Below are 27,777 nucleotides of genomic sequence, written 5' to 3'. Positions count from 1 at the left end.
TTCAGGAGATTCAGAAACAGAGAGAATTACCTCCCCAACCTAGTCAATCAGATCCTCTTTAGTAAAACCATTATTTCCTCATAATTTTGTCCAGTGACCAGTTGTAGAGTCGAGTGTGTGATGGGGGCTTCCCTCCGAGACCGCAATCTCCATATGAACTCCCTCCAGAATGGACAGTAAAGTCGGCTCGCACACCTGGTCAGTTGCGTCATTGAGCTCAGGCTCCGGGACGATGTTCCGCTCAGTTGCTCCTGCTGTCCTGGGTTCTTTGATTGCAGGCAGGCTCAGGCTCAGTGGTTGCAGTGGGCTCTGGGTTGTGCTCTGTGCAAGCTGTGGTGAAGGCTGACTGGTCTCTGGTTCAGGAGTGGGGCTGGAGATATCTTCCTCAGCAGGGCAGATGGAAAAATACTGTCCATTCCTCTCCAGCAAACACTCCAATAAAAGCGGCGAAACTCCCTCGAGGAACATCAACGGGTAGGCTAGCACTGAACCGCTAGCTGAGGCTGATTAGATATTAAACACACAGCGAGCAGTCCGAGAAGGTGGTGAGATTAACCAGATGTATGAAGTCCCTCGTGTGGTCTTCGAGGGATTAATCCCCTTGCTCCAGGCAGAAGAGTGTAACAGCAGGGATAGCCATGGGAAGGGAATGATGAAAAAAAAAAAGAAGATTGCTGCAAAAAAAAAAAAAAGTATCCGTATCCGTCTGGTATTCTGTCAGGTTACATGGTCTAGACACATGCACAAAGATGAAGATCCACTCAAAAAGTCTTTAATAAATCCACAGAAAGGTTAATAACAGGAGACAGGCAGGAGACACAGGTAAGGGCAACATTCACAATACCGGACGATGAGTAGACAGAAACTGAAGGCTTATAAATACAGGCAAACAAATTAGCAAAAAGAAGATTAACAAGGACAGGAGAACAGATGCACTAATCGGGGCAACTGAGGAAAACTAGGTCACGGAGCACATAGGCAATGACAACATAACACAAAAGTCCAAGGATGTGACAACATTAAAAAAAATGTTTAAAACAGTTATGCTGCTTATTATTTTCTTTGAAAACGACTGTACAATTTTTACAGGATTCTTAAATTCAGATTATAATTTAACTTTACAAAAGATCACTTTTGATCAATGTAATGTGTCCTTGCTGAATAAAACTATTAATATAAATGATTACTAAGCCCAAACTTTAAAACTGTAGTGTATATATATATATATATACACCAAAAGAGGTCCAAAAGAATGAGACCATTTGAAAAGTCTTACATTTTGCAATTTTCTATTTTTGTTATTATTGTTTTTTCCCCAAATTATACTGTATTACCATTACGATGAATTTCATAAATCATAGGTTAAATCCCATATTGTTAGTGTGGCATCAAAATTATGAAGTCTACTGCATAAAGTATTTATACAGTTTAAGCAATAAAGCATCTCAATAAATTGACAGATGCACTGATGATCCTGTACAAGAACAGCAATACTCATTCCACAAGTCTCTTTACAACATTGATTCTTAGAAGCACAATTGCTATAATCCACCCCAGATGATACCCACGATCCCCCATGCTATTTTGCAGTTTTATTATCAGACACTGCTGAGCACATCTACAGTACACATTTTGTGAATCACATTTGCAATAAAACTAAATTGGCAGACTGTGAGCACTAGGGCAGAGAAAGGCATCCAATGATTTTGGCAACTGTATATAAAGTAGAACCTCTTGCACATTAGCTGGAACATTTTCCTCTTTGTATGAAGCCACAGAATTAACTTCTTAACATCATTTGTTCTAACTAAAGGTGACGTAAGAAAATGAAACGTGCATGCCTATGTTAATAGGTTTTACAGTGAAAAAAAAAAAAAAAAAAAGTAACAATCTCACTACAAGCACCTTTCAGAATCAATTGCTGTATTCAGAATAGCATAAGCATAGTACTATACTTGTAGTAGACAGCAAATTTCTAGTATATACTATAGCCATATTATAGTATATAATATGCATACTGGGTGAAGTATGCAAATTTCTCATTTTAGAATACATTAACACGAATATTTAAAATAAAAGTGCACATTAACCATATACAAGATGATAACTGAATTGTACTTGAAGTAAGCATACAATGTGTCAAGTTCTGAAACTGTTTAAATGTGTTTATCATTCCATATATTGCATAATTTTTTTTAGGCATCATACTAAATATACTGCTTAGTATGCAGTATGCTAGTATGTCATTCCAAACATAGCTTGTGATCTAAATGTGTCGACTTGCTCTTCAACCATAAAAAAGACCTGCCTGTTAATTCTGCATTAACTATATTCAAAGGAACCAACACACAAAAAAATAAAAATAAAAAAATAAAATAAAAAAGGAAGAGGAAAAAAAAGAAATCTAGAAATATTTAATTAACACTGATACCAATCACATATCAAGCACAGATGACTGTTTTCACATATTTTATGCCTCTGGGCTATGAAATTAACAGTATTTTGTTATATACTGTAGCATTCAAGCAGTAATTTTACAAGAAAATGTTCACTTAACAAAGGCATCAGAAGTTTTCCTCAATGGTACACTCCACTGTGCTGTTTGTGTCCATCATTGCTTTCAGTAATCTGTTGTTTTTTATTGTTTAATTTCTTTAGACAATTCCAAGACCATTGTGTGCTCAGATCTTGAAGGTGTTTTTTTATGATTATTTTTTGAATTATTCAGTGATTCATTATCAATTAAGATTTTTGCTAAATAGAGCATTTGGCCTCATGAGCGACAGCAAAGCAGTTTGTGAAAGACTTTTCTGAACTCCACATTGAAGGCAGTGTAGATGATAGGGTTGACGGCGCTGTTCACATATCCAAGCCACGTGACCACACTGATCAGCATCGGCCCGATGTCACATGACTCACACAGTGCCTTAGTCACATGGACCACGAAGAAAGGAGTCCAGCAGGCCAGAAAAACACCTGGAGAGAAGAAATTCATGTTAGAAGTTTATGTTTATCCTTACATTGGTAATTCTTACAACCCTTTCATGTGCATGATTGAACAGACACAGGCAGCAAAAAGAGCAAACTGTATCTAAATCTATGTGCCCGATTTGTTTCCTCTGGGAACTTCCATAATAGTGTCCGTTACGTTTTTATTTAACTTTTGTATTTTCTTTTTATTTTTTTACTTTTTTTTATAGTTTTGTATTGCAGCATGCTGATTTCTCAACAAGATTTGAGTCTTTATGAGGTACGGGAAACAATGGTGACCACACGTTTAGAATCACAGTGCTTTCATTGCCCTGGATAAAGCTTTATATATTTTATACTTGAAAAGGACTTTTGTTAGAAAGCAATTCTTATGTTAATAATCCAAAAGCAGCAGGTGTCACATCAAACCATGGAAACTTTTTATAATTTGCAGAACGTGACATTTTAGCAGTGCTTTCATCATACTTGACAACCTGATGACTGTGATTTAGTTCTAATTTCTGCTCATGCATTTATTAATAACTTGATTCATTATCTTAACAAATGAACATACAAACACACATTGTATTTACTGATGTATACCTGCACAGTCTTGATTTTAAAAACCTCAGATCATGGCAAGACACTTGACTGAAAAGACCAGCATTGCTGCTCACCAGTATTTGTTCATCTTAAAGAGACAGTTCCATAAAAATAAAAAATAAAAGAACTTGTGAAACACAAACGCATCAATTTAGGAGAATGTTCATGATGCCCCCAAGATATTTTCAATCATCTATGCCAATTCCAAATTCCAATTTTGCATAAAAAAAGAGCATAAAAGTGAGTAAAAGATGACAGAATTGCATTAACCCCTTAAGCAAAAATTCCTTGCTCAACCAAAAGGAAATTGCTAATAAAAATTTATTAAAAATGAATTTCAAAGAAACACAAAAAACTATTACAATATTAAATACAATTTTAAAAAACAGTTTTAATATGCAGCTTAAAATGCACATAATGCTGCTTTAGAAATGTATGTTGTTACATACGGTAATCCTCGTTCCCTGAAGGAGGGAATGGAGATGCCATGTCGGTGACCAACGCAAAATAGCATATCGCTTCGATAAACCAATCTACTTCGAGTGTAAACTACTACGAGGAAATGCACATTGGCATGCAATTAATACATCCAGCTGCTGCTGATCACTGCATGAGCATAAGAAGGCAGCAAGTGAAAAGCATACCAGGTTTCCGCGGAGGAGCCGAGCCGGAGACCTGGCAGCTCAGTAGCAGTACAGCAATCATGGCAACGGGACGTGGCATCTCTGTTCTCTCCTTCAGGGAACCAGGGTTAGCATACGTAAGCGGGATGTTCCCTTTCAGTCGGTCACTCTCGACACCACGTCGGTGACCAATTCAAAATGGGATCCCTACCAAAGCGCTATGGGTGCTTCCTCTTCCAGTGCCCTGTGCGAGCTGTCTGCACCCCTATTAGGTGTAGGCTGGGGCTCGGAACAAGTATTTCCACTCACCATTGTCAAAGCACTATCTCACTGGGAGAGATTGGATAACACTGGGAAAACATACCCATTCTGCTTGGAACAGGAATGCTGCGGAAGCCCCATCCTTCCTTAAGGAGGTCTCGGGAGCAAAAACACATATAGCATCCGTTTAGGTGTATATGGAGAAATTTGAGGTGATTAAAACCCTCTTGGGAAGGCAGAAGTCTGGCGGGAAAACACAGGTTCTAAGGCTATAACGTGGACTATACACATACAAGTACAGCTTAGGTCTCAATGTGGAACCCAGCCTTCCATGGTTCTCACGGATTCATCATGAAGGCCTGGCGCCGGACGTTCCGCGGCTTCCAGCTGCCTAGGGTGATGGAGGATCTCAACAGGGTCTACAGTATGGACACTCTGGAGCAGTTTAAGCAAGCCGACACTAACCGAGGCCTCTCAGTGTCACTACCCGTTTGAGGTGAGAACACAGGAGGATACCGGCTCTACACGAAGGCTATAGAACCTAGTGAAAGTTATAGGGGTTGCCCAGCCCACAGCTCTACAAATATCTGTCAGCGAGGCACCACGAGCCAGCACCCAGGAGTATGCAACACTTCTAGTTGAGTGAGCTTGCAACCTGAATGGGCAGGGCACACCCTGAGCCTGATAAGCCAGGGTTATGGCTTCCACAATCCAGTGGGCCATCCTCTGCTTAGAGATGGCATTCCCCTTCTGCCGGCCTCCATAACAGACAAAGAGCTCACCAGGGGTCCTGAAGCTTTGTGTCCGGTCTACGTAGCATCTCAATGCTCGGACAGGACAAAGCAAAGCCAGGGCTGGGTCTGCCTCCTCCAGGGGCAGTGGTTGCAGGTTCACCACTTGGTCTTTGAAGGGTGTAGTGGGAACCTTGGGCATGTAGCCAGACTAGGGCCTCAGAATTACTTGGGAGACAGCCGGCCCAAACTCTAGGCACAAATCATCAACCGAAAATGCATGCAGGTCACCTACCCTCTTGATGGAGGCCAGTGCAAGCAGGAGCTTCACTGAATGCAAAGGCTCGAATGGGCCCTGCTGTATTGATTTAAGCACTAGAGTCAGGTCTCGAGAGGGTATAGAGGGGGGCTGGGAAGGATTTAACCTCCTGGCCCCTCCAAGGAACCTGAACCCTCATACTTACCCAAAGACTTCCCATTCATGGGGTCATGGTATGCAGCAAAAACAGCAACCTGGACTTTGAGAGTGGAGGAAGACAGTTTTTGCTCCAGCCCTTGTTGCAGAAAGGAAAGCACGACCACAATCGTGCATTTTGGGGTTCTTCTTGGAGAGAAGGGGGGCCAAGAACCTCCGCGTCCTGTCCAGGGACCAGACATGAAGTTTCCAAAGGTCTGGACATGGGTGCCAAATGGTGCCCCGTCTCTGAGTCAGTAGATCCTTCCTCAGAGGAATCTGCCAAGGAGGGGCTGTGGGGAGGAGCACTAGTTCGGAGAACCAGGTCCAAGTGGGCCTTGCTCCTGGTCCTCCCGGACTTTGCACAGTGTCTGTGCGAAAAGGCTCACTGGGGACAATGCATACTTGCATAGGCTCCGTGGCCAGCTGTGTGCCAGTGCTTCCGTGCTGAGAGCTCCTTTGGTCAGGGAATAAAACAACTGGCAATGAGAGGTCTCTCGATAAGCAAACAGGTCTACCTGAGCGGCTCCGAACCATCTCCAAATCAGCTGGACCGTCAGGGGATGGAGTCACCATTTTCCCGGTAGCATTGCTCGAGACAGCTCGTCGGCAGTATGGATGAGCATGCCTGGAATGTGAATGGCACAAATGGACCTCAGAACCTTCCGACTCCAAAGGAGGAGGTGGCGGGCGAGTTGTGACATGCAACGGGAGCGCAGACCACCTTGTTGGTTGATGTACACAACTGCTAACAACTGCTTGATGTACAACTAGCACTGCTAACAACTCTAGGCAATTGATGTGGCACTGCAGCTGCAGGACCGTCCAAACCCCTGAGACTGCATGCCCATTGTACGTGGCCCCCCAGCCGGTGGTGGAGGCATCCGTGTAAACCATAGCATGCCTGGAGATCTGCTTTAGGGGCAGCCCCGCCTGAAAAAATGCAAGATCTAACCACAGGGCGAGGGTCTGGCAACAGGCTGGTGTAACTTGGACCGGGTGAGTGCCGCGCTTCCACGCCCACCTTGGGACTCGCCCATAAAGTCAGTGCTGGAGCGGTCTCATATGTAACAGGCCGAGCGGTGTAAGTGCCGACACAGCCACCATATGCCTCAGGAATGTATTCAAGCAGGCTAGCACCGATAGCGCACTTTCCTCTGTGAGGCGTGCTGCCTGTTCGACCGAATCCAACACCATACCGAGAAAAGAGATCCTGTGCCTCGGAAAGAGTTTGCTATTTTCCCAGTTCACCCAAAGGCCCAACAGGCTCAGGTGCCGGAGCACCAAATCCCTGTGCTCACACAACTGATTCCGAGATTGTGCTAGTATCAGCCAATCATCTAGATAGTTGAGAATGCGAACACCCCGCTCTCTGAGGGAACAAGAGCTGCCTCTGTGACACGGGTAGACAGGAACAGCCCAAAGGGCAGGACCTTTGTACTTATATGCCCGTCCTTCATATGCAAACTACAGAAAAGGTCTGTGGCACAGAAGGATGGATACATGAAAGAACACGTCCTTCAGGTCAGTCGCTGCAAACCAATCTTGGGGACCCAGCTACATCGCTCTGGGTCACCCGTCCCGGGGCCTCTTGCTCTTCCGCTCTTCCGGGCCAGGACGGGAGGGGCGGCGCGGAAGTGGGGGCGGATTCAGAGGGCTGCCCTCACCAACAGCAGGCTGGGGCACTGCGGCTGGCAGACAGGTGGAGGCAGCAGCTGCCCGCCGGGGCAGGATGTGTTGGATTGCCTCAGTCTGCTTCTGGGCAGCTGAGAACCTTCATTGCTTGAAGCTCAAGGTCAAATCAGGTCAAAGCGTGGCCGAATCTTCACCAGACAGCTCTCCATCCGATGCTAAGATCGACATCTGGTTGGGGGGAGGCCCACTGGATTCCGCTGGTACGCACTTTAAAGAGGGCCCAGCATGTTCCGTGGGTTGCTCCACTGGATTGGAGGTGCAAGAGGAGTGATGGCCCCCAGAGGGTTGGTTCCCTGCAAGGTTTGTTACCACTGTTATCCTTAAACCACCCACACTACTGGCGGAAGTGGTTCTCGTCTGTCGGCCGCGTGAATGAGCCCCAAATCGCGGCAGGGGCAAAGGGACTCCACCCCCCTGAAGGTAACAGAGGATGGTTCGCAGCTCCGAGTTGATCATGTTCCGGCAGTGAGAACATGACTCATTCACAAAAGCCACCTCAGTGTGCTTGATGCCCAGACACGTGAGGCAGCGATCCTGACCATCACCCGTTGCCGGGTAAAGACCGCACCCAGAAACGGGACGATCCGTCGTGTTGACAAAGACGCACCCGTGAAGCTCTTTTAGAGAAATTTGCTCTTTAGGAAATGCTATTTTAGTGCTGTGGCGCACAGGGGAATTGGCCTCTTGCAACACGACATTGCATCTCATTGCACCAGTCGTTTAGTTTACACTCGAAGTAGATTGGTCTATCGAAGCGATATCCCATTTTGTGTTGGTCACCGACGTGGCGTCGAGTGTGACCGACTGAAAGGGAAAGCACAATACCAACCATTTGAAATGAACAGATACATACCCACAACCACTGGCAGCACCTTCATCGCCTTCCGCTCCCGTCCGCTCACCCTGTTGCTCTTGCTGTGGCATCGTCCCGTATGTGGCCGATGGTTCTTCCCCACACCATTCTCCCGGCCGCTCTCATCCTCAGTGGCCCGCTCAGGGTTCTCTGCGTCCGATACACTGTCCATCTGGTTGGTCATGGGGTCACTCTCTGCTGCCGGCATCTGACCTTCTGCCAGCTCATCTGTGGTAAGGGTTACCGGGCTGGCTGGGGAGATTGGAGTAGTTGGGGTAGCGGTGAGAGATGTCGGACTAAGACCTGCAGGCATGAGGTACACTACTTTCTCCCTTGCCTGTCCCTTCTCTTTCTGTAGAGCTGCTCCTAGTCGCAAAGACAGGCTCCTACGCCCTCTGGGTGGCCGGTGGAGGTGTGATCTGCTACGGCCAGAGCTCCATCTCTTTAGACCCCTGAACATCCAGTAGTACAGGAAAAGCATGACAGGGCAGGGGACAAAGAAGGAGCAGATGGAGGAGTAGATCACAAACTGGTTGTCCTCCAGCTTACACACATGAGGGTTCCTGTTTGGCACCTGGTTCAAACCGAATATGACAGGACTGGCTACACCCAGGGATAGCACCCAGGTTGCTGTGATCAAGACTAGCTGACGAACACTAAACTGGTTCCTGTTGTACTTCAGAGGGACCACTACTGCAATGTACCTGTAACAGAGATGTAGAGAAAGTTTTCTTAAAATATATGAAAAGTCCACTGACACTCATACAGATAACTATATTCATAAGCATATTGGCGTGTACACCAATTGATGATAACATCCTGTTAAAAGTGTGCATTGCAATTTCAGGCTCTTTAAAGCAGAATGGCTATCAGCGGTTTCACTGTTCATTAGTTAAAAAAAAAGCTTCTGAAAGTAATTCCAGTTACAGTATATTGTTCCGTTGTGTTGTTATGTTTACAGTTGTGCCATGTAATTCCCTATTCTCATAAAAGTATTGTGACTACTGCAACTTTATATTTAGCATTATCATTAACATTTTTGCTCTTTGTGTGACTTAGACTTCAATTACAGTTCGAATTAAAATTTCACATTTTTCAGAGTACAGACGAAGTCATGTGTAAAAGAAAACATAAAAATAAGTTACAAAAAAATAAAACTAAGGCAAAAATATATTAATAACTTTCTCCTCCTCAAACTAGGACAACAAATAGGACTCAGTAGAGGGTTCAAACAGTGTTGTTTTGGTCCCCATTGACTTTCTTTATACAAAGAAAAATGGTTGAATTTTTTTTTTTTTTTCAAAATGTATTCTTTTGTGTTCCAGCAAAGAAAGAAAGTAATACAGGTTTGTAGCAACATAAGGGCATATGCATATGCATATGATAACAGTATTTCAATTTTTGGGTGAACTATCTCTTTGAACTACCTTTATTTGTCTGCTTTTATTGCAGTTACTTTAGGTTGATTCTAAATGTGTTTATGCATAAAATCATGATTGAACACTCTTTAAACCATGTTTTGTGTTTGTGTTTGTAAATCACAGTGACCTGCTGAGACAGTGGAAGATTCTACCACAATCATTTTAAATTGCATGAGACCTCATAAGTCTGATTCATCTTTTCAATCATCTACACCATTTTCGACCCCAAACCTTTGTTTTCATCTTCAGAAACCAGCTTGCTTATGTTTTAGCATGTGTCAAAGATGGACTGACCCTGCTTTGGCTTGGTATGGGACCTCTTGATGTTGTTTCATATTGTTTATGTCAATTGGTGATGCTTTGTGCACTGTGTAAATAATGAAATTCAGCTCCATGTTGTGGTTTCATTAGCATCCCACTGGATGCCAATCACACATAACCACCGATTTAAAATTCACTGTGTGAACGCTCAGAGAGACACAAAACAGACCTGCTGAATGTTAAAAACAAAAAAATCATTAAAAATTAATCTGAAAGTTTAGGACTTCCACAATAAACAGATAATTTGTTTTCCTTCTTTTTGCTGTATTGAAGCTTAATGGAAGGGCAAAAAATACATGCGTTAGTAAATGAGATACAGATGAATAATTATGAGATTAAAGGTTAAAGTTGTGAGATATGAAGTCATAATTATGAAGTTGTAAAGGCAATTTCTACTAAAAAATAAATAAATAAAATACATCATGGTATATGAAAAGTCATAATTATTATCATTTATCACAATTTATTTAATTGTTTTTGTTACAGTTTTGACTTTTTAGTTCATAATTTGTATTTACTCTTTTTCATAAATGTTTGTCACAACTTAAATGTTTTATCTTTAAGTTCTTATATAATAATGGTCTTCATGCCATAATTTTACCTATTTATATAATAATTTTTATTTTTAAAAGTAAACCATAATGTGTTGTATTTATTTACATGCAATTCCAACATAACACACTGTAAGTGATTTCTTACCCTGTTCATTTTTTATGAGATAAAGTCTGAGCTTTTTTTTAATTGAGAGTGGTAGGTGAGCAAGGGTGTGTGTGTGTGTCTTACCTGTCCACACTAATTGCACATAGATTCAAAATGGAAGCAGTGCAGAGCATTACATCCATAGTCATTAGGGCATCACAGATGTACATACTCAGAGTCCACATGCCTCCCAGGAACTAGCAGAGAGAGAGATAGAGAGAGAGAGAGAGAGAGAGAGAGAGAGAGAGAGAGAGAGAGAGAGATTGTGTAAGACTACAGGACACACAATTATCTATTCCTGAAACGGGCATTAATACAAACATAAATACCAATATACTGTACTTATCCAAAATCATTCAAAATATCAACATATTACAATAATACAATATATATACAACAAGTCCTTTGTTAATTCAAAATAACCATACAACGAAGAAACGAAGTCTCTGAGGGCAATCATGCACCTGCATCAAGAGTCACTTCACAAACACAAAGGCAACCATTCACACCATGAAATGTTAGAAATATTGTCCCAAAAATGAACCACAAAATGGCATAAAGTCATCATGAAGTCAAAAAATTGTCCTATATTTCTTAATGCATGCACCTTGGGTTTGTCTTGACATCACCAAGCCATCTTATTTTTCAACCCCACCACAGCAAACCTGTCATACGGACCTTGTTTCACATTCCAGTCAGTTCAGTCCAAAAGTGGCTGCCTACATTCATTTCTTGTTGAATTACATAAGTTAAAAAGACTTCATTCAGTTTCCCATACTGATTTTAAAGATCTAGGTTGATAATCGAAAAGTTGATCTGTAAAAATAATCACCAGTGCCATAGGATTCATTAGAACAATGACCATCAATCAACAATCACCATGTTAAACAGAACTAGTGACTCATTTTTAATTTCATTTATGTTAGACTAGTAGTCTAGCTGTTTGATACAATGTAGTGATTTGAGTGACTTAGGTATTGATTTCAGTCATATTCTGCTTATTGATTTCAAACATATTGCACTTGTCCACTATTAACATTTCAATGAGCAATAATTAAAAGTTCAATATCACATGACATCGGATGACTCATACATTTTCAGAAACCCTGTAGCTCTCAATGCTTAATGTACCCGCATCTCCTACTGAAATATTTTCACATTTTCTAAAAAAAGACAACCAGTTCATTCCATCTCGTCAATCTGGCCTTGAATGGGACACTTAACCCCAATTGCTCCAGTCAGACTGTTCCGGTAATAAGTGTAGCATAGTTTGGAGAGGTAAAAGCATCATCTAAATGACAGACAGAATTCTGAAACATAGAGAAGTTTAGACCGTCTCTCATTGGCCATTGGCGCTCACCTCAGAGTAGACGTAGAGCGGGAGGACCAGCACGGCCAGCAGGAGGTCAGCCACAGCCAAACTGACGATGAAGTAGTTAGTTGCGGTTTTGAGGGAGCGTTCAGTAAACACACTGAGGCACACAAGCACATTCCCCAAGATGATGATGAGGATGAGAGGCACGCCACATATCAACGCGAGGTAGTTGTACCTCTCGTAGGCCGCCGCTGGGTCTATACTGGGCGTCACATTGACCATGATGCCCTGAAGTTCAGCTGCCAACCCGGATTTAACATCTGTGAGAAGGAAAGATTGACAAAGTGGGGGCAGTTTTTAGAGACAAATGTGTCTTTGTGTGTGTAATGTATGCTAATACATGTTTATGTTCTTACCCATATGTTACTAGGACAGGAATATGACAAGAGGCCATAAATATGAAGTCGTTTATATGCAGAATGCTTGCAAATGCGGTCACATGTCTTCTTGTTTTTTTGACAGTAACAGACTCTATCTCCATTTGTCATCGAATGCAAACAAAATGTTGTCATTTTATGATGTAAATGGGTTCAGATGTTTGTTTCTCCTACTTCATCTAGTTTGCTTTCATTCTTATCAAAGTTCATACCTTGAATCCGTCACGATAAGGCAGGGTTTTTGGGGTTTGTGGAGCATGTTGGATTGTCTGGCATCTGAGAGTGTTGTAATCACATTCTGGAAGTGTGTGGGATAAAGTCGACTCTTTTTGCCAACAGCAGCCATGTTGAAAGAGTTCACACTTCGTGCATTCAGTCTGAAAGAGAAGAGAGGTGATAATTGAATCTTCTCTTTATTTTATATATAGGCATCATCAGCAATTCACATGACTTAGATGTGATAAAATAGGACACAATTGAGATTGAGTTTGACACCCTCTAATTATTAAGTTTTGCATTCATAAGGTTGCCTAGTTTCACAGAACAAGCTAAAATCTACTGGAACTGATTTGCTGCAGTTGTCGTATCTCACACTATGTTGTAAATAAGTTTGACAAATCTTTTCTCTAATCGTTTCTCTATAATGGCAGGTTCAGTTTCTTGTTTAATAGCTGATGATATCATCGTGTCATTCTGGAATTAGTATCTGAAGAGGCACAGAGGCGTATAATATGTCATGAAATCAATGAATTTTTGGGTCAATATAAATGAGTTGCACCAGATATTGACTTTTTGTCAGATTGGCTGTCATCATGCAATTTGCCTCGGTTTCTTTATTCTCTGGTGACACTTTGGAGTATGGGATCAGAGGATGCTCTGCTTGTGTGATAACGGACTGTTTGAAATTCTCCCCTCTCGCAACAACAGGTGAAAGTTGCCATGACAACCTCCAGTGTGTGTGTGTGTCTACCACAATAAAGGAGGGAGGCAATTGCATAAATAAAAACCCAATCAAACCCATTCCAGTTCACATCCCCCATGCTAGCTAATGAAAATGTTGCAGTTAGAGAAATCTCCTCTCAGGTCGATGTTGTCTTTTCTTCCCTTGCAGATTCTTATGAAGGTCTCGCAGTTAGAGAAGTTGTGTCCTATTCCAGATTGAATTGAGAAGCCTTTTAAGATCCATTTCAATCGCTATTAAACATAATTTGACATTAAATATATCTCCAATTTAAAATTAATGAACTCAAAAAATAAAAACGCAATAGCTATTTGTGTAGTTTTTTATATAATTATACTTTAATTTAAATGTCAGCATAAATGACTAATAAACCTGTTAGCATAAACACAGCATTTCATGTATTTACAGAAATAATATGTTATTAATGACCAGGTTTTGAAATACCACCTATATATATTTGATTTATATTTAATAAATTAATTTTGTAGCAGAAAACTAGAAAACATAGAGTGCACTATTTTACAGTTTTAATTCATTTTATTTTATATTAAGTTATCTGAAAACAAATTGGTGGACATTTAATGTAAGGCAAGACACTCAAGTTGAATAAGTTATTTTTATTTATTTTTTAATTTTTTTAATAACAAACAGAAATCATCTTTGTCTTTTAAAAATATGTACTATAATTGAAATATACATGCACAAATAAATAAAGTTTAAACGTGTACTTTGACTGATTTCTTTCCACTAGTCTGAAACTGGTTATGAAAAACCCAAAATCTCACAACTGACAAGTACATATAAAAACAATAGTTATCTCAGTAGTGTCTTGCCTTGCATATATTCAATTCAGTTAATTTGTAGAAGTGTCAAATTGATATGCTGTTCTGGCTGTGGCCATGTGCCACACAATCTTCTCATTGCATGGATCGCATGCTCCATCATTGTGAGGGTATTAGCAGAAATCTAAAAAGCACTATGTGATGACTCTTTAATCACCCATTATTCAAAGGTTAAAAAACACAGTGTGCCACGTGTCAGTCTGGTAATCTATCCCCATGCCTCTCGTACCCTGCGTTCTGCTTGTAAATGTCATCCCAGGTAGGACATCCTTGGGTAATGGGAACAGCAGGGGAAAGAATAAAAAGTCTCTAACACACCCCGGTGTAAGTCTGTCAGACCAGAACGTTTCATACAAGGCACACAGATAACATAACCAGCCATCCCACCCCTGTCCCAGAACATCCCATCACAAAGGCTTCTAATCCTGTCTTGTTGATAGAGGACGTCTAGAATAATTTCATTAGGAAGTTTGAAATGCCATTGTCACAAAGACGTTCACCCTAGAGCAGAAGGACTCGGAAGGTTGCATCTCATTACGCTCCACCTTCAAGCATGAACTGTTTGATTTTGCACATACGAAGCTACCTGGGCCAATATGAGACGTTTACTGGGATTAGGTTTATACAGAAAGGTCGTTTCATTACAGGTGCAATGATTTAAAATTAGTCTCTTTAGCGGAAGTGCCCTTTAGAGGCTTCATGTTCTCTGACCTTCTGAAAATGTTTTTCATTTTTTACAAGTACGGTACATTTTGGTGTCCATTGACTTCTAGTGAGAGCACTAGAAGTGAAAATTACATTTTTAGTTATTCTAGATTAAATTCTAGTATGGAAAGTATGTTTAGCTTTGTCCCACAGTTAATAATTTGGGTAACATTGTTACTGTTACCAAAAAAATTATCTGTGGTATCCGGCATGCAGCATGATGGGAAATATATTGGGAAATACTGTCTTTTATGCAGTCTGTACAGCTATTATGGTGCTCACTGCATTCAATGGGTTCAGCCATTCAAAACTGTTACCCAAATTATAGTAAAAAAAACAAAATTAAACTATTATTTTGTATTGGAAATATAAGGATACTAGATTATTGCTGTTTTTTTTTTCGAAAACTTTTTATCCAATAAGGATGTTTGCACAGAGCAAGTGCTGCCTTATTAGTGGAGGTTAGTAAAGTGTCTTTGTTGACTTTTTACGTTGCAGTCTATTTATGTTCTGGGGTTCTGGAAAAAGCTTGACAGAAAAGGGTTTTTCACCTTTCATGAGAAGTCTTGAGATGTGGCAGATCAGGCGATGACCTTTGTGTGGATGAATGTCTTTTTGAAGATTTATAGCCGTGAGGCTCAACAGGAAAACATTGAGGGTTGAAGAGGAGAGATAAATGGGCAGACATTCACATCAACAATAAAAGCTCCAGAGGGAGGTGAGGCAATGATCTGTGTTAAAGGAGGCAATCACGTATTAAGTGTGTTTGTGTGTGTGTGTGCAAGAGGCATGTGAAAAACAGAGGATCAGGTCACAAGGGAGCAAATTGTTAAAGTTTTTAAAAATGTATGTGTTTGTCTTTGTACGGTATGAAAATCGTGTTTCTGTTCAAGTTGGTCATGCAAAAAGACCAAAAAGAAAATGTTTGGTTTGAAACTGACTTTTTTTTTCACTTAAGAGTATAGTTATGCCATCTACAGAACCAGTCAGGAATAACTAGGCCGTGCTAACTAGCCAAATGTTGACGGTTCAGCATTGAGGACATCTATATGCTAGGAAGTCCTAAAATTGATCAAATTAACCATTAGGTTAACATGGTTAGCATTAGCATGTAGCATGTCAAATCCTGGAAGTCTCTCTCTTTTAGGACAAAAATATTGATGTTTTGTATATAAATGGAAATGTTGTCCAATAAAATCCTTTCACTAGCAAATAGCAAAAGACACAAACACAATCTGCAAATATGTCTAGCACATGTTTACCTAGAAAAAAAATAAGAAAAATTAGCAAAATTGAATGAAAAAACTAGTTTTTTTGTAAATAGCTAACGCTAGCACTTTACTGAATCAATATGTATGTATGTTCATGACTTATCCACAGATTGATATCCTACATGTACACAGAGTGCTAATGAAAGTGAAATATCATGGGTTAATTAAACATGCTTCGGAGTTAATTGACTTAAGCTGTCACCAGACAGTCGCTTTATTATGGCGTCATCCCAACACAGATCGTGATACGATTTCAGCTGCAATTAATTTCATTTATGAACACATACAGTCTAATGTACTGCATCCACCATTTGTGCCTCATTGTCCCACTGTGAGATCTTGGTCATTGATTTTCATGGCTCAAGTCTTGTAGATCAACTGCTGGCTCATCTAAAGCCCCTTTCACAATCTCGCTGTCTCATTTGGCCGATAAGCATTCAACACACAATCGAGATTTGAAAGAGAACGGGTGCAGTTCGGCCCTTTTGTGAACAATTTAGGTTTTATAGGTTTAGCTGTGCTTGGAGTGATGTTATAGAGATAACGGATGCATTACATTTTGCAAATCTGTTAGAGTAAGCAAACAAAGATCTCCACTATACCAATTAGGGACATTTTGTTGGCATCCACATGGTGAAATGTTATTAGGATTGTGAATAAACTCAACAGTTGGGTGAGCCCAGTGCAGCTGCGATTAGTGCGAGGTCACACTCCATCAGACAGCACCCTCAGAAAGTCAATTAGAAGGCCTGAGATGGAGAAAAAGAAAATGACATAATTATTCTGATGGCAGGGGAAGATTAGATATGATGGGCTGGAATCGGTATGAGGAACAGCAGGCTCCAGATCAAAGTTTCTAGTTCTGAGGGACTGATGATTTACAATCTCTGTTGGATTTGTTCTTAAATTTCGGCAGTTTTTGTGTGAATATTTCCAGTAAATGGCCCAGTAAAGTGGCCTAATAAAATGCATTTCTTGTAAAAACATTTCAAAGCGATTTTTTAATCAGGTAGGTTTTTGTAATTGAATAACTTAAAATATATTTATTCTGATAATAATAATAATAATAATAATAATAATAATTAAAAATTGCAATTTTTGTGATGTTATTTTCTGCCAAAACTTAATAAATTGTTCATTTTCTAAGGCAGGGGTTTAGGGGGCTGCAAAGTGGTGAAAAAAAAAAAAAAAACACCCGGGAGAAAAGAAAACAAATCTGAATGTTTATTTTTATTTTTTTACTATTCATTTTATATTTTTGGGAAATGTCAAGGCAAAATGTATTACAATATTTACTGAATATCTATAAATGTATTAAATGTGAATGCTAGAATTGTTTATCGTGAAAAAGAAATCTGAACTTTATTTAAACCTTTTTTAATCCATCATTTAAAAAGGACAGTCAAACTAATAAAAAGTTTCATTACAAATATTTTCTAGATAATATTTTAACAACTTACAAATGAAATAAAAAAAAAAAAAAAAATCAAATTACTGAACATGGTTAAATAAATTCTATATAAATATTAAGCTTACTGTTTGTCTTATGAAGTTTAAATTGGAACTCTTGAATATAAGTATATAAAAGAAAGAGGTTCCCTTGCAAGGGGATCATAATACTTTGGGTCTAGATTTATGACAAGAATGCTTTCTGTTTCTTTTACCAACTTTGAACCTCTTCCTCACAGCCCCACTTTCCTCTTTACTCCATGAGAGTGGTGCCTGCTGCGAGCTAGGAACCATCTGCCAGGATGGCACTTGAATGAGTGGATTCTTCTCTTTTACACTCAAACACTCACATCAGACACTTTTCACCATGGTCAGATTACTATCAAATACCCCAGCTTCAGCATTTCCCAGCGCCAGGTATTTATGTCCCCCTAGGCTTTGTGCCAGATGGAGCCAAGTGGTTTATAAGAAATGATTGACCTTTTCCTGCTTGATCTCAGCTTCTCAGTGCATTTACAGACCTGGCACCCAATGAGTTGCCCTTTTAACCAGGATTTAGATTCAGCTGTTTTAATTCTAAGTAAGTTCAAAAGAAGCGCCATTCCCAAGATTCCCAATTTAAACATCTCCACACTTTATGCCTTTTTCTTTCTTTTTTTTTTTTTTGATAGGTTCTTGTTTTGTGTTTGTCTGGTTTTGTCGAACGTGAAAACACCAAGAGTAAACTTTTTTTTTTTTTTAACTAACTCTGATTACACAATTAACTATATCACTGCATACAAGTTTTATTGAATTTTTATGAAAAGAAAAACAGACTGCCATCTCAAATTACTATAGGATTGTACAGTGTTCGACATGACTTTCGTTCGAAGACGATGCTAGTCTTGGCGCATATACTTCTTGGCAAAAATTAGTCCAAAAAAACAAAAAAAAAAACAAAAAAAAAAACTGTCCTATTTGGCCACAATGCAAATCCTCTACTAGTTGTATTTTGTGCATTCCTGACTTCAGCCCTGACCTGGGTCTCTCCACACATGTGTATTTTTAGATATTGTAGTTGACCAACGTATTTCACACTCAAGCATGCAATGATATAATCTATTCACAACCCACAGTGCTGAGCGGCATTTGACAGTCGTCACCAAGGGCCTGAAATAGCATACTGATTTACTTCCTGCACCTCTCAAGAAATTCTTCAGACATGTAGCATAATTATGTATATTACACTAAACAATGGAAGGAGGGGGCTGGAATGGGGGTAGGGTGGGCAATGAATAAAAAGTCCGCCCACTTGCCGTCCACAGTAGCATAGCAACCAACCTGTGGATTTCAGTGCCAGATGGTAACTAGGAATTTAATCGCCTGTATATCTTACCCAATTGGGTGAAGAGAACCATGACTTTTCAGGGCGGATGGCATGTCAAAAATCAGGGTGTAATTAAAAGCCACAAGTTTCCTCAATGGGTCATTGGATGAACTTTGAATGAATGATCAATGTTCTGCAGATGCCGAGCGGAAGCGTGAGATTTATAGATGTTTCATTTGAATGCTGACATGTTGTCAGAGCGTTTCTTTGAAGGCTGTTTTTACGTGTCTTGAGCCAACAGGTGCTAAACCGCCTGGACTCCATTACAGCCACCTGTCTTGTTTCACCAGTGTGGTTCTGCTGGATCCACTCCACTGAGTGTCCATCTCTAGAGGAAATGACAACCTAAATCTGTTTTCAGTTGGGGTTTGAGCTGGCACCAGATCCACTGTCGGACATGGTGTGTGTGTGTTGACTTTCTAAAACTTATGGTTTCTAAAACTCATGCTCATTTCAGAGCACTGTTTGCAATATGTACTTCATATGGCTGATGTTAATGGTTCAATCCAATCTCATGAGAAAATTTTACAATTTGCCGGTTTTGTATGTGTTTCATTTGAAAACATAGGAAAACATTTTCACTAAGGTTTAACTTAAATCTGTCAGTAGGGTTGACTTGTTTTGGAATGATCTCTGTGGAGGTTTAGATTTGATAAAGGGCAAAAGGTTCAAGACCAGTGAGCACTGATTCAAATAATTGTTTTAATTGAATTAATAATTGTTTTAATAATTGAATTATTATTAATATATGAGAAATAATTGTAAAATATTTTATAAAACATAAATAGCAGCTACACATAGTCGGAGGATATCAGCGTTTTTTGGTTCAGGTCATGGCTATTACACTCATTTGTAGATGTGATCAAATGCAGAAAAAAAAGGGCTAATTCACTCAAGCAGAAAAGCTTTGTACTGATACACCATAAGCCCTGTCTCAATTCAGTGCAGATAAGTCTGTGCTCATTCATATTCATGAATTGTGTTTGTCATTTGCATAATTTAAAAGGCAAATGTTTCTGGTTCACCCAAAACGAAGATGTAAAATCTAACACAAACAGACTGCCTCTCATCTTATCATGTTAGTCTTATTTAGTTGCTTGTTTAGGTAATTACAGTTGAGTCTTACATACAGGTAAAGAAAAAAACTTAGCAGTTCTAAAATACAAAAAAAAAAAAAATGTTAAAATGTTAAAATTAAAATGTTCTTACCTGATTCTTCCAAACTCAAAACTGACAGAAAACTGTCACAGGAAATCATCAGAAATCCATTAAAGCTCCTTTCCATCCTAAAAGGTGTCAGCGCAGAGGTCAAAAGAGTGTCCTGTCAGTCTCCCATTGCCTCAGCATTTACGTTATTCTCCATGAGAGAAGCGTCTCTTCTTTCGATGTGCAACCCAATGATGTTTTCTGACAGTCTTGTAGGTGTCTGAAAGTTTCCACAGGTGGCAGATCGCTTGTTTTATACGTGCCGTCTCTCGCTCTCTTAGTTCATTAGCTGCTCTCTGTGAAGATGGGGTGAGAGAGCGCTCCTATTCTCTCGGCTCTTCTGTCTGCACGCCACGTGCTCTGAGCTTCTGTTACTCACTCTCTTTCTCACCTCTCTCTTCCCTCCTTCTTACCTTCTGATTCCTTTTTTAGCTATGTTTCTTTTCTTCTGTCCCTCACAGGCACTCTTTACACCTGTCTCTCACGCTTTCTTATTCTTCTCTTTTCACTTTTTCTCTTGCTGTCAGTCCCACTCTTTCTCTCCTCTGCTTTTAATTGGCCGTGGTGCACCTGTGGCTGCGATTGGCTGACAGATGAATGCCTTGAGCTCCCTCTCTTTGATGCATGTCTCAAAACAGCTGTTGACCAATCATTGACCCAGAACAATCGTCATGGTTCTAACACTCAAAACTGCTCAATTTGAGCCCAGGACCAGGAGTCCTAAATTTGTGGCTTGTCCTTCATGTCTCACTGATAAAATTTACACAAAAGGAAGAGGTAGGCAGTGGCTCCAGTGTTCAGATGCATTACCTATCTGATAACAACCAATTAGGTTTTGTTTGCTTTGGTTGTGACACTGGCCCTGCGGTGACCCTTTTTGGTTTGATTTATTTTTATCTGTTTGAGCTTTTAGAATAGTAAATTTCCCTGAGCTCTTGAGGAGTATAAGCAGTAATGCAAACGAAATCGGGGTTATTTTCTTTTGAGTGGATATTTTAAGAGACAGATGTAAATGTATGTGTGTATGGGGGATGTTGTGTAAGTGTGTGGGATACATGCATCTGGGAAACCAAATGGGTGGGTGGAAACCATTACCTTCCAACAAATGTATTTGTCTGGGTTATACCTACCCAGACTCAGCCCACTACATCTATCCTTGCCAAAACAATGTCTTAGTGAAAACTGGTTGTGTCTGATCTGGTTATGATATATAATGTTTACAACAGTAGCATATAGTAATGAGTCATGACATTTAAAAAATGAATTAATATTAACTTATTATTGTTATTTACTTATATAATCACATATGTTCACTACTTTTTAAAAATTGGGGGATTTGGGGTGTGAAAATATTTTAAAATATGTTTCTCATGCTCATTAAGGCTGCATCTATTTGATCAAAAACTTACTAATATTGTGAAATATTATTACCATTTAAAATAACTGTTTTCTATTTGAATATATTTTCAAATGTTATTTATTCCTATGATTTTCAGCATCATTTCTCCAGTCGCCAGTGTAACGGGATCATTCAGAAATCCTTCTAATATGCTGATTTTGGTTGACGTTCCATTATTATCGCGGTTGAAAAGAAATAACAAAATAAAAACAACAATCTATTGCATCCTTGCCGAATATAAAGTAGCCCATTCATTTATAAAGAACCTTACTGATCCCAAACATTTGAACAGTAGTGCATATTGATTCATTTCTTGCTTGATTTGATGTTTATACCATTTCTTGAATATTGTTTCCTTTCACTAACAACTGTAGCCAATTAAATGTGATTTTTTTTAGGCTTATATTAAAATACTATTTAATTAATAAAATATATACATTATATATATATATATATATATATATTTGTGTGTTTTTATATATTTTATACATTTCTATTTTGCCAAGGTTTTTTTTTTCTTTTCCTTTTAGACCATTAGTCATCAAATCCTCTGTAAACATTGCACGTGTCAAATTGATTGCAGCTTTAATTTAAAAGAGTGCTCACTGAAAAACAGATCATTTCACATTCAAGTCATTTCAAGTAGATTCTTTTCAGACGTGACTGAAAGTGGTGATTAGTCCATCCATTTATAAAAGTTTGATCCATTTGGGCCGATTTTTGGACATTTTGTAAACATGACTGCATTGCATTGACAGGGTAATGAGCCTCCTCTCGTGAATTTTTCTTGAATCCACTGTTATTGCCAGCAAACATAGTTACTATTGTGTAAAAATTAGTCATTTAGACACATTTTAATCTCACTTTCAGAGCTGCTGCATTGCATATCTGCACTTTTGCATTTGAACTCAACTTTCTACTCAATATTTGTTAATGTTGCCTCACATCAGCAGTTCTTATTGAAGAACTGAACAAATAACTTCCAGCCACTTTGTTGACACAAATTGTAGGCAGTTTGAAAGACCCCGCAGGTTCTGCAGTGAGGACCACTTTGTGTGAGATGTATAGATGTTTGGATGTTTGTGCTTGATCAGTTTTGGATGCAGGAATCAGAACATGTGCTCTAAACCTCTGCAAACACAGATAAGGAAAACGTGGATTGCTGAACATTTGCTGCCTGTTGATAAAGCACAGAAAGTCTTTCAAATATGAGGCAAAGGAGACCCCAATTTAAGAAGGACATCACTTTGGCCTGTCAATCTCACCCAGACCAAGGTCACAGTTTTATGCTGGGATCATACAATGTTGATTATGTTTACACAGCAGCATAATAACGAATACAGCAGAACACTGTAAAATGTAAAGGAGGATTTGTTAGAGGTATTCAAGGACTGTGTGTCTTTTTTTTAAGGGAGACTTAATTAGGGTTAGCTAAAAACAACTTGTCTCGCAAGCCTTTAAAGGGGTCATATGATGTTGATAAAAATAACATTATTTTGTGTATTTGGGGTAATGTAATGTGTTTATGTGGTTTGTGGTAAAAAAAAAAAATGTTATTTTCCACATTATGTACATTGTTTCTCTTCTATGGCCCACCTTTCTGAAACAGGTCAATTTTTACAAATTCATTGGTCTGAAAAGCAAGGTGTGCTCTGATTGGCCAGCTATCCAGTGTGTTGTGATTGGCTGAATACCTCAGGCGTGTGATGGAAATGTTACAATGCTTACCATACTGTGATGACATGTGTCCTGGAATGACAAGACAAAAACAATAAAACCCATTATAAACAAGGCATTTGTTACATCCAGTCGGGACATAATTATTGATTATAATGACTTAAACTGTCTTTTTACATGTTGCACTGCATATCGCACCGCATAAACATAAAACCATGTCTGTATTTGTGATTGGAGGAATGACTAACAACAGGCACTACTCTACACTGCTTAAAACTTGCGTTTGAATCATGGGCGTAGGTTTAGGGGGGGACGCTAGGTACTTGTCCCTATCAATATTTTGAGATTACAAATTTGTCCCCACCAATATTTAGCAAGCACATTTGAACTGCTATTTGGATCATTCCACTGCTATTTGGATCGATTCTAACGGCCAGGACGACGACAGTACAAGAAACGCCGTAATTTGATTGGTGGCGGGGTATCTGACAGGCTACACGCGCGGGCCGGGACTACTTTTGTGTGCATGCATGCGTATGTGTGTGTGTGCACGGCGCTCATGTTGATGACGCCGAAAGTAAGTTACCAGGGCTGTCTCTCTGCCACATACAAAGACCAGATTAAAAACAGTTTAATATTCCAGTTTGCCCCATTTTGTACTTTGTAGATGCCACCCAAGAAGAAAAAAGGGGATATAAGAAGCTTTTTCATAAAGCAGAGTCAGAGTGTAAGTAGGCAAAATAACTAGCTAGCCACACAAATAAACTAGCAGTAACTCACCAGGCTTTCAAATGCAGATTCTACTGTGGAAAATAGTATTAACTGGTGATAGTATGTGTTACCCAGGATGATAGAATGCTACGTTAGCAAGTAACTGTCAATGAGCCTGTACCTTAACTTAGAATCTTGCAGTCAACATAAACGTGAGTGTACTGGAGGTAGTGTTTATAATAGAAAAAGGTTATTATATTTATTTATTTATATTTGTTTCCTTGTTGCAGAGTATTTTTTTTTGTTAGTGTAAATACTAATGTACATAATTTATGTTAATAAAACGTTTGGTTTTTCAGCATTACAGTCTCAGGTTTTTATTTTTTGAGAGTGCATTTTTGAGATTATACAGTTATTCTAGCTCTTTAGGGACAGTATGGTATATCGGGGTTAGGATACAATATAATTAAATGAAGTAGATTAACTTCTGTATTGTGTTATTCTGTATTGCCAACAGTCTGAAATAAAAAAGGAAATCACCATAAAATTACTGGTGTCTTACATCAAAAGAATTCTGGGGGGGGGGGGGGGGTGGTGTATGAGGATGTCCCCACCAAAACTGAGACCAAACCTATGCCCATGGTTTGAATCACTAGTGGCAAATTCTTTAAATAGGAATACGTACTTAATACGTAAGTCAGAAGCGCCAGACTGTCCTGGCAAAGTTGGAACTGCCCCACTTTATAGAAACAGCCTTTGAGCACAGACCCATTGTTGACTAGTCTGCAGGTTCAGGAACACAGCGGTCGCATCACACAGCATCACACACTGCAGGCTTGAGTGAGGAACCGCGGTTTAGAAGAAGAACACATGTGACGACCCCGGACTGGACTCTGTTTCGGCCACAGTGCAAAGTTGATGTATTTCAAAGTTGATGTATGGACATCGTCCTCTTTTGGAAGGTCAAACAAAGTATTTTCGCTTTCACAATGAAACACTGGGTCTCTACAACATGGCAGTAACAACAACACGAGAATAAAAGTTATGCCATCTTTCTTTACGGGAACATTTGGCTTTAGCACAGGAAGGCAAAGAGTTTGTTACATTTTTTATAATATACTAATTAATAACTAATTAAAAATGAAAACAAAACAACAAATAGTAATAGAAGATTATTAAACTCTGGAATTTCATCATATTAATTTCCTTCATTAAATCATAACATTTAAATTGGAAAAGGAAATTAAAACATGTTTTATATGAAATATTTTACTTAAACCTGTATTTCTTGTAGGTAATGTAGTAATTTATAATTTAAAATAATAATAAAATAAAATGCAATAAAAACATTAAACAAATTGTTAATGAACTTGAAAAAACATACACAGACAGCTCTTTCTTTGCTTTTTTTTCTTTCCTCTCTCACCTCTCTTTTTCTCTCTTTCCTTCCTACTCTTTTGTGAAAAAATAAGTGAGTTTTCTTACCACACCTCAAATGTAGCAGAGGTTTTAACACTGTTGCCATTTCAGTATGTGTGAAGAAGTGAGTGTGAAGCTGCTTGTACCTTAAGCATCCTTACCTTTCACATATAAAGGAGAGGAGAACTGTGGAGAAATTATGGAAGGAACAATAAAGAGACACAAAGAGACACAATGGCATGAGAAAATGGATGGAAAAGAGAGATATAGAGATGAAGGGGAGACATGAGAGGACTGATAAGGAGAGGAGAAAAGAGTAGATGAGATAAGCCAAGTAAAGGACAAGAGAAGAGATACAAGGAGAGGAGGAATGATGATGAGAGGGTAAGGTTAGGAGAGGAGATACAAGATGATAAGACAAGGAGATATGAGAGAAAAGAAAAGACAGAAGAGAGGAGGCAAGGAGAGGACCGGTTAGAAGAGGAGTCAAGATGATGAGACAAGGAGATAGAAGAGAAAAGAAGAGACAGAAGACAGGAGACAACGAGAGGACAGTTAGAAGAGGAGACAAGATGATGAGACAAGGAGATAGAAGAGAAAAGAAGAGACAGAAGAGAGGAGACAAGGAGGGTACCGGTGAGAAGAGGAGACAAGATGATGAGACAAGGAGATAGAAGAGAAAAGAAGAGACAGAAGAGGGGAGACAAGGAGGGGACCGGTGAGAAGAGGAGACAAGATGATGAGACAAGGAGATAGAAGAGAAAAGAAGAGACAGAAGAGAGGAGACAAGGAGAGGACCGGTTAGAAGAGGAGACAAAATGATGAGACAATGAGATAGAAAAGAAAAGAAGAGACAGAAGAGGGGAGACAAGGAGAGGACCGTTTAGAATAGAGGACAATATGATGAGACAAAGAGATAGAAGAAAAAAGAAGAGACAGAAGAGAGGAGACAAGGAGAGGACCAGTTAGAAGAGGGGACAAGATGATTAGACAAGGAGATAGAAGAGAAAAGAAGAGACAGAAGAGAGGAGACAAGGAGAGGACCGGTTAGAAGAGGGGACAAGATGATTAGACAAGGCGATAGAAGAGAAAAGAAGAGACAGAAGAGAGGAGACAAGGAGAGGACCGGTTAGAAGAGGAGACAAAATGATGAGACAATGAGATAGAAAAGAAAAGAAGAGACAGAAGAGGGGAGACAAGGAGAGGACCGTTTAGAATAGAGGACAATATGATGAGACAAAGAGATAGAAGAAAAAAGAAGAGACAGAAGAGGGGAGACAAGGAGAGGACCGTTTAGAATAGAGGACAATATGATGAGACAAAGAGATAGAAGAAAAAAGAAGAGACAGAAGAGAGGAGACAAGGAGAGGACCAGTTAGAAGAGGGGACAAGATGATTAGACAAGGAGATAGAAGAGAAAAGAAGAGACAGAAGAGAGGAGACAAGGAGAGGACCGGTTATAAGAGGGGACAAGATGATGAGACAAGGCAATAAGAAGACAAAAGAGGAGAGAAATATGGAGGAGAGGAGAAATTCTGTGGAGAATAGAGACTATAGATGAAAGATTAGGAGAAGAGAAACAAGAAGATCAGAAGAGGAGGTGAAGGAAATGGGGTGGTGAAATTATGAAGAGAGGAGAGACAACGAGAGGATGGAGAGGTGACAGACAAGAAAACAACAAAATACATAAGATATAGAAGAAATCAAAGAAGACGGAGACGAGGCAAAATTGAAGGGAGGAGCGGAAAGGAGATGAGGAGAAGAGGAGGGTTTGATCACTGCACCTTCACTCATGCTCGTTCATTTTCCAAGTCTCTGACTTTCCTCTTTCATCTGTGCACTGTGCACTGTTTCCACAGAAATCGCCTTCATTTGTCCTTCCTCTGTCCCTCTATCTCTCACTCCCGCTTTCTTTTTTCTTCTTGTCTTTTTGAGTCTTTGACCTAACACTGAAAATATAGGAAAAACCCCAAAAAGACCAGTGAATTCATCCATTTCTCGCTCTCTCACTTTGACACACGCTCTCAGCATCCACCATAAGTGACACACACAGTGGGCCTTAATTGGGTGACTGTGTTTTGAGAGCCCAGCAGCCTGAGTGCGCTGAGGGAGAGCGATGGAACATTTTGCTCACTTACATTACCCGCTCACTCCTTCATTTATCTGGAAAGACAACAGCGGTCAGACGTGTGTGGTTGTGTGAGAGACAGTCAGGTGGAATCTGATTTGGTTTTAAAAGGGAGTTTTATTGTGAGTGGCTTTGAGTGATGTTTGTGGAAACTACACAAAAGTGGACTCAAGGTCAACAGGTTCTGTGTCTATGGTATGGTAAATATCTATCTATCTATCTGTCTCAGGGGCACATATCTGCTTGGATTTTTGCTGCCT

General features: G+C 39.6%; 1 protein-coding gene across 1 annotated transcript; it reads right to left on the bottom strand.

Annotated features, from left to right (window-relative positions):
* Nucleotides 1-1,320: 1,320 nt before the first annotated feature.
* On the bottom strand, nucleotides 1,321-20,737 carry drd4-rs (dopamine receptor D4 related sequence). Its single transcript, XM_052577558.1, has 6 exons — nucleotides 20,187-20,737; nucleotides 12,596-12,760; nucleotides 11,992-12,266; nucleotides 10,716-10,828; nucleotides 8,191-8,894; nucleotides 1,321-2,976 (listed from the first exon to the last, which is right to left on the bottom strand). Exons 3-6 carry the CDS (start codon nucleotides 12,226-12,228, stop codon nucleotides 2,774-2,776), a joined length of 1,257 nt encoding a protein of 418 aa, XP_052433518.1. The 5' UTR covers nucleotides 12,229-12,266; nucleotides 12,596-12,760; nucleotides 20,187-20,737; the 3' UTR covers nucleotides 1,321-2,773.
* Nucleotides 20,738-27,777: the final 7,040 nt, after the last annotated feature.

The sequence above is a fragment of the Carassius gibelio genome, chromosome A4, assembly GCF_023724105.1.
Source record: "Carassius gibelio isolate Cgi1373 ecotype wild population from Czech Republic chromosome A4, carGib1.2-hapl.c, whole genome shotgun sequence".
NCBI classification, from domain to species: Eukaryota; Metazoa; Chordata; class Actinopteri; order Cypriniformes; family Cyprinidae; genus Carassius; species Carassius gibelio.
The sequence above is the reverse complement of the archived record's forward strand: the minus strand, read 5'-3'. Positions and strand labels throughout refer to the sequence as shown.

What these genes read in the sequence shown, in the direction of transcription:
- drd4-rs (XM_052577558.1), bottom strand. Translation starts at nt 12,228, where the DNA reads ATGGTCAATGTGACGCCCAGTATAGACCCAGCGGCGGCCTACGAGAGG. An exon ending in CGCTCTACGTCTACTCTGAG is followed by an intron (nt 10,829 to 11,991) that starts GTGAGCGCCAAT and finishes TCTCTCTGCTAG; the next exon opens with TTCCTGGGAGGCATGTGGAC. An exon ending in GGTGCTGCCAGTGGTTGTGG is followed by an intron (nt 2,977 to 8,190) that starts GTATGTATCTGT and finishes TCTTCTCTCCAG; the next exon opens with GTGTTTTTCTGGCCTGCTGG.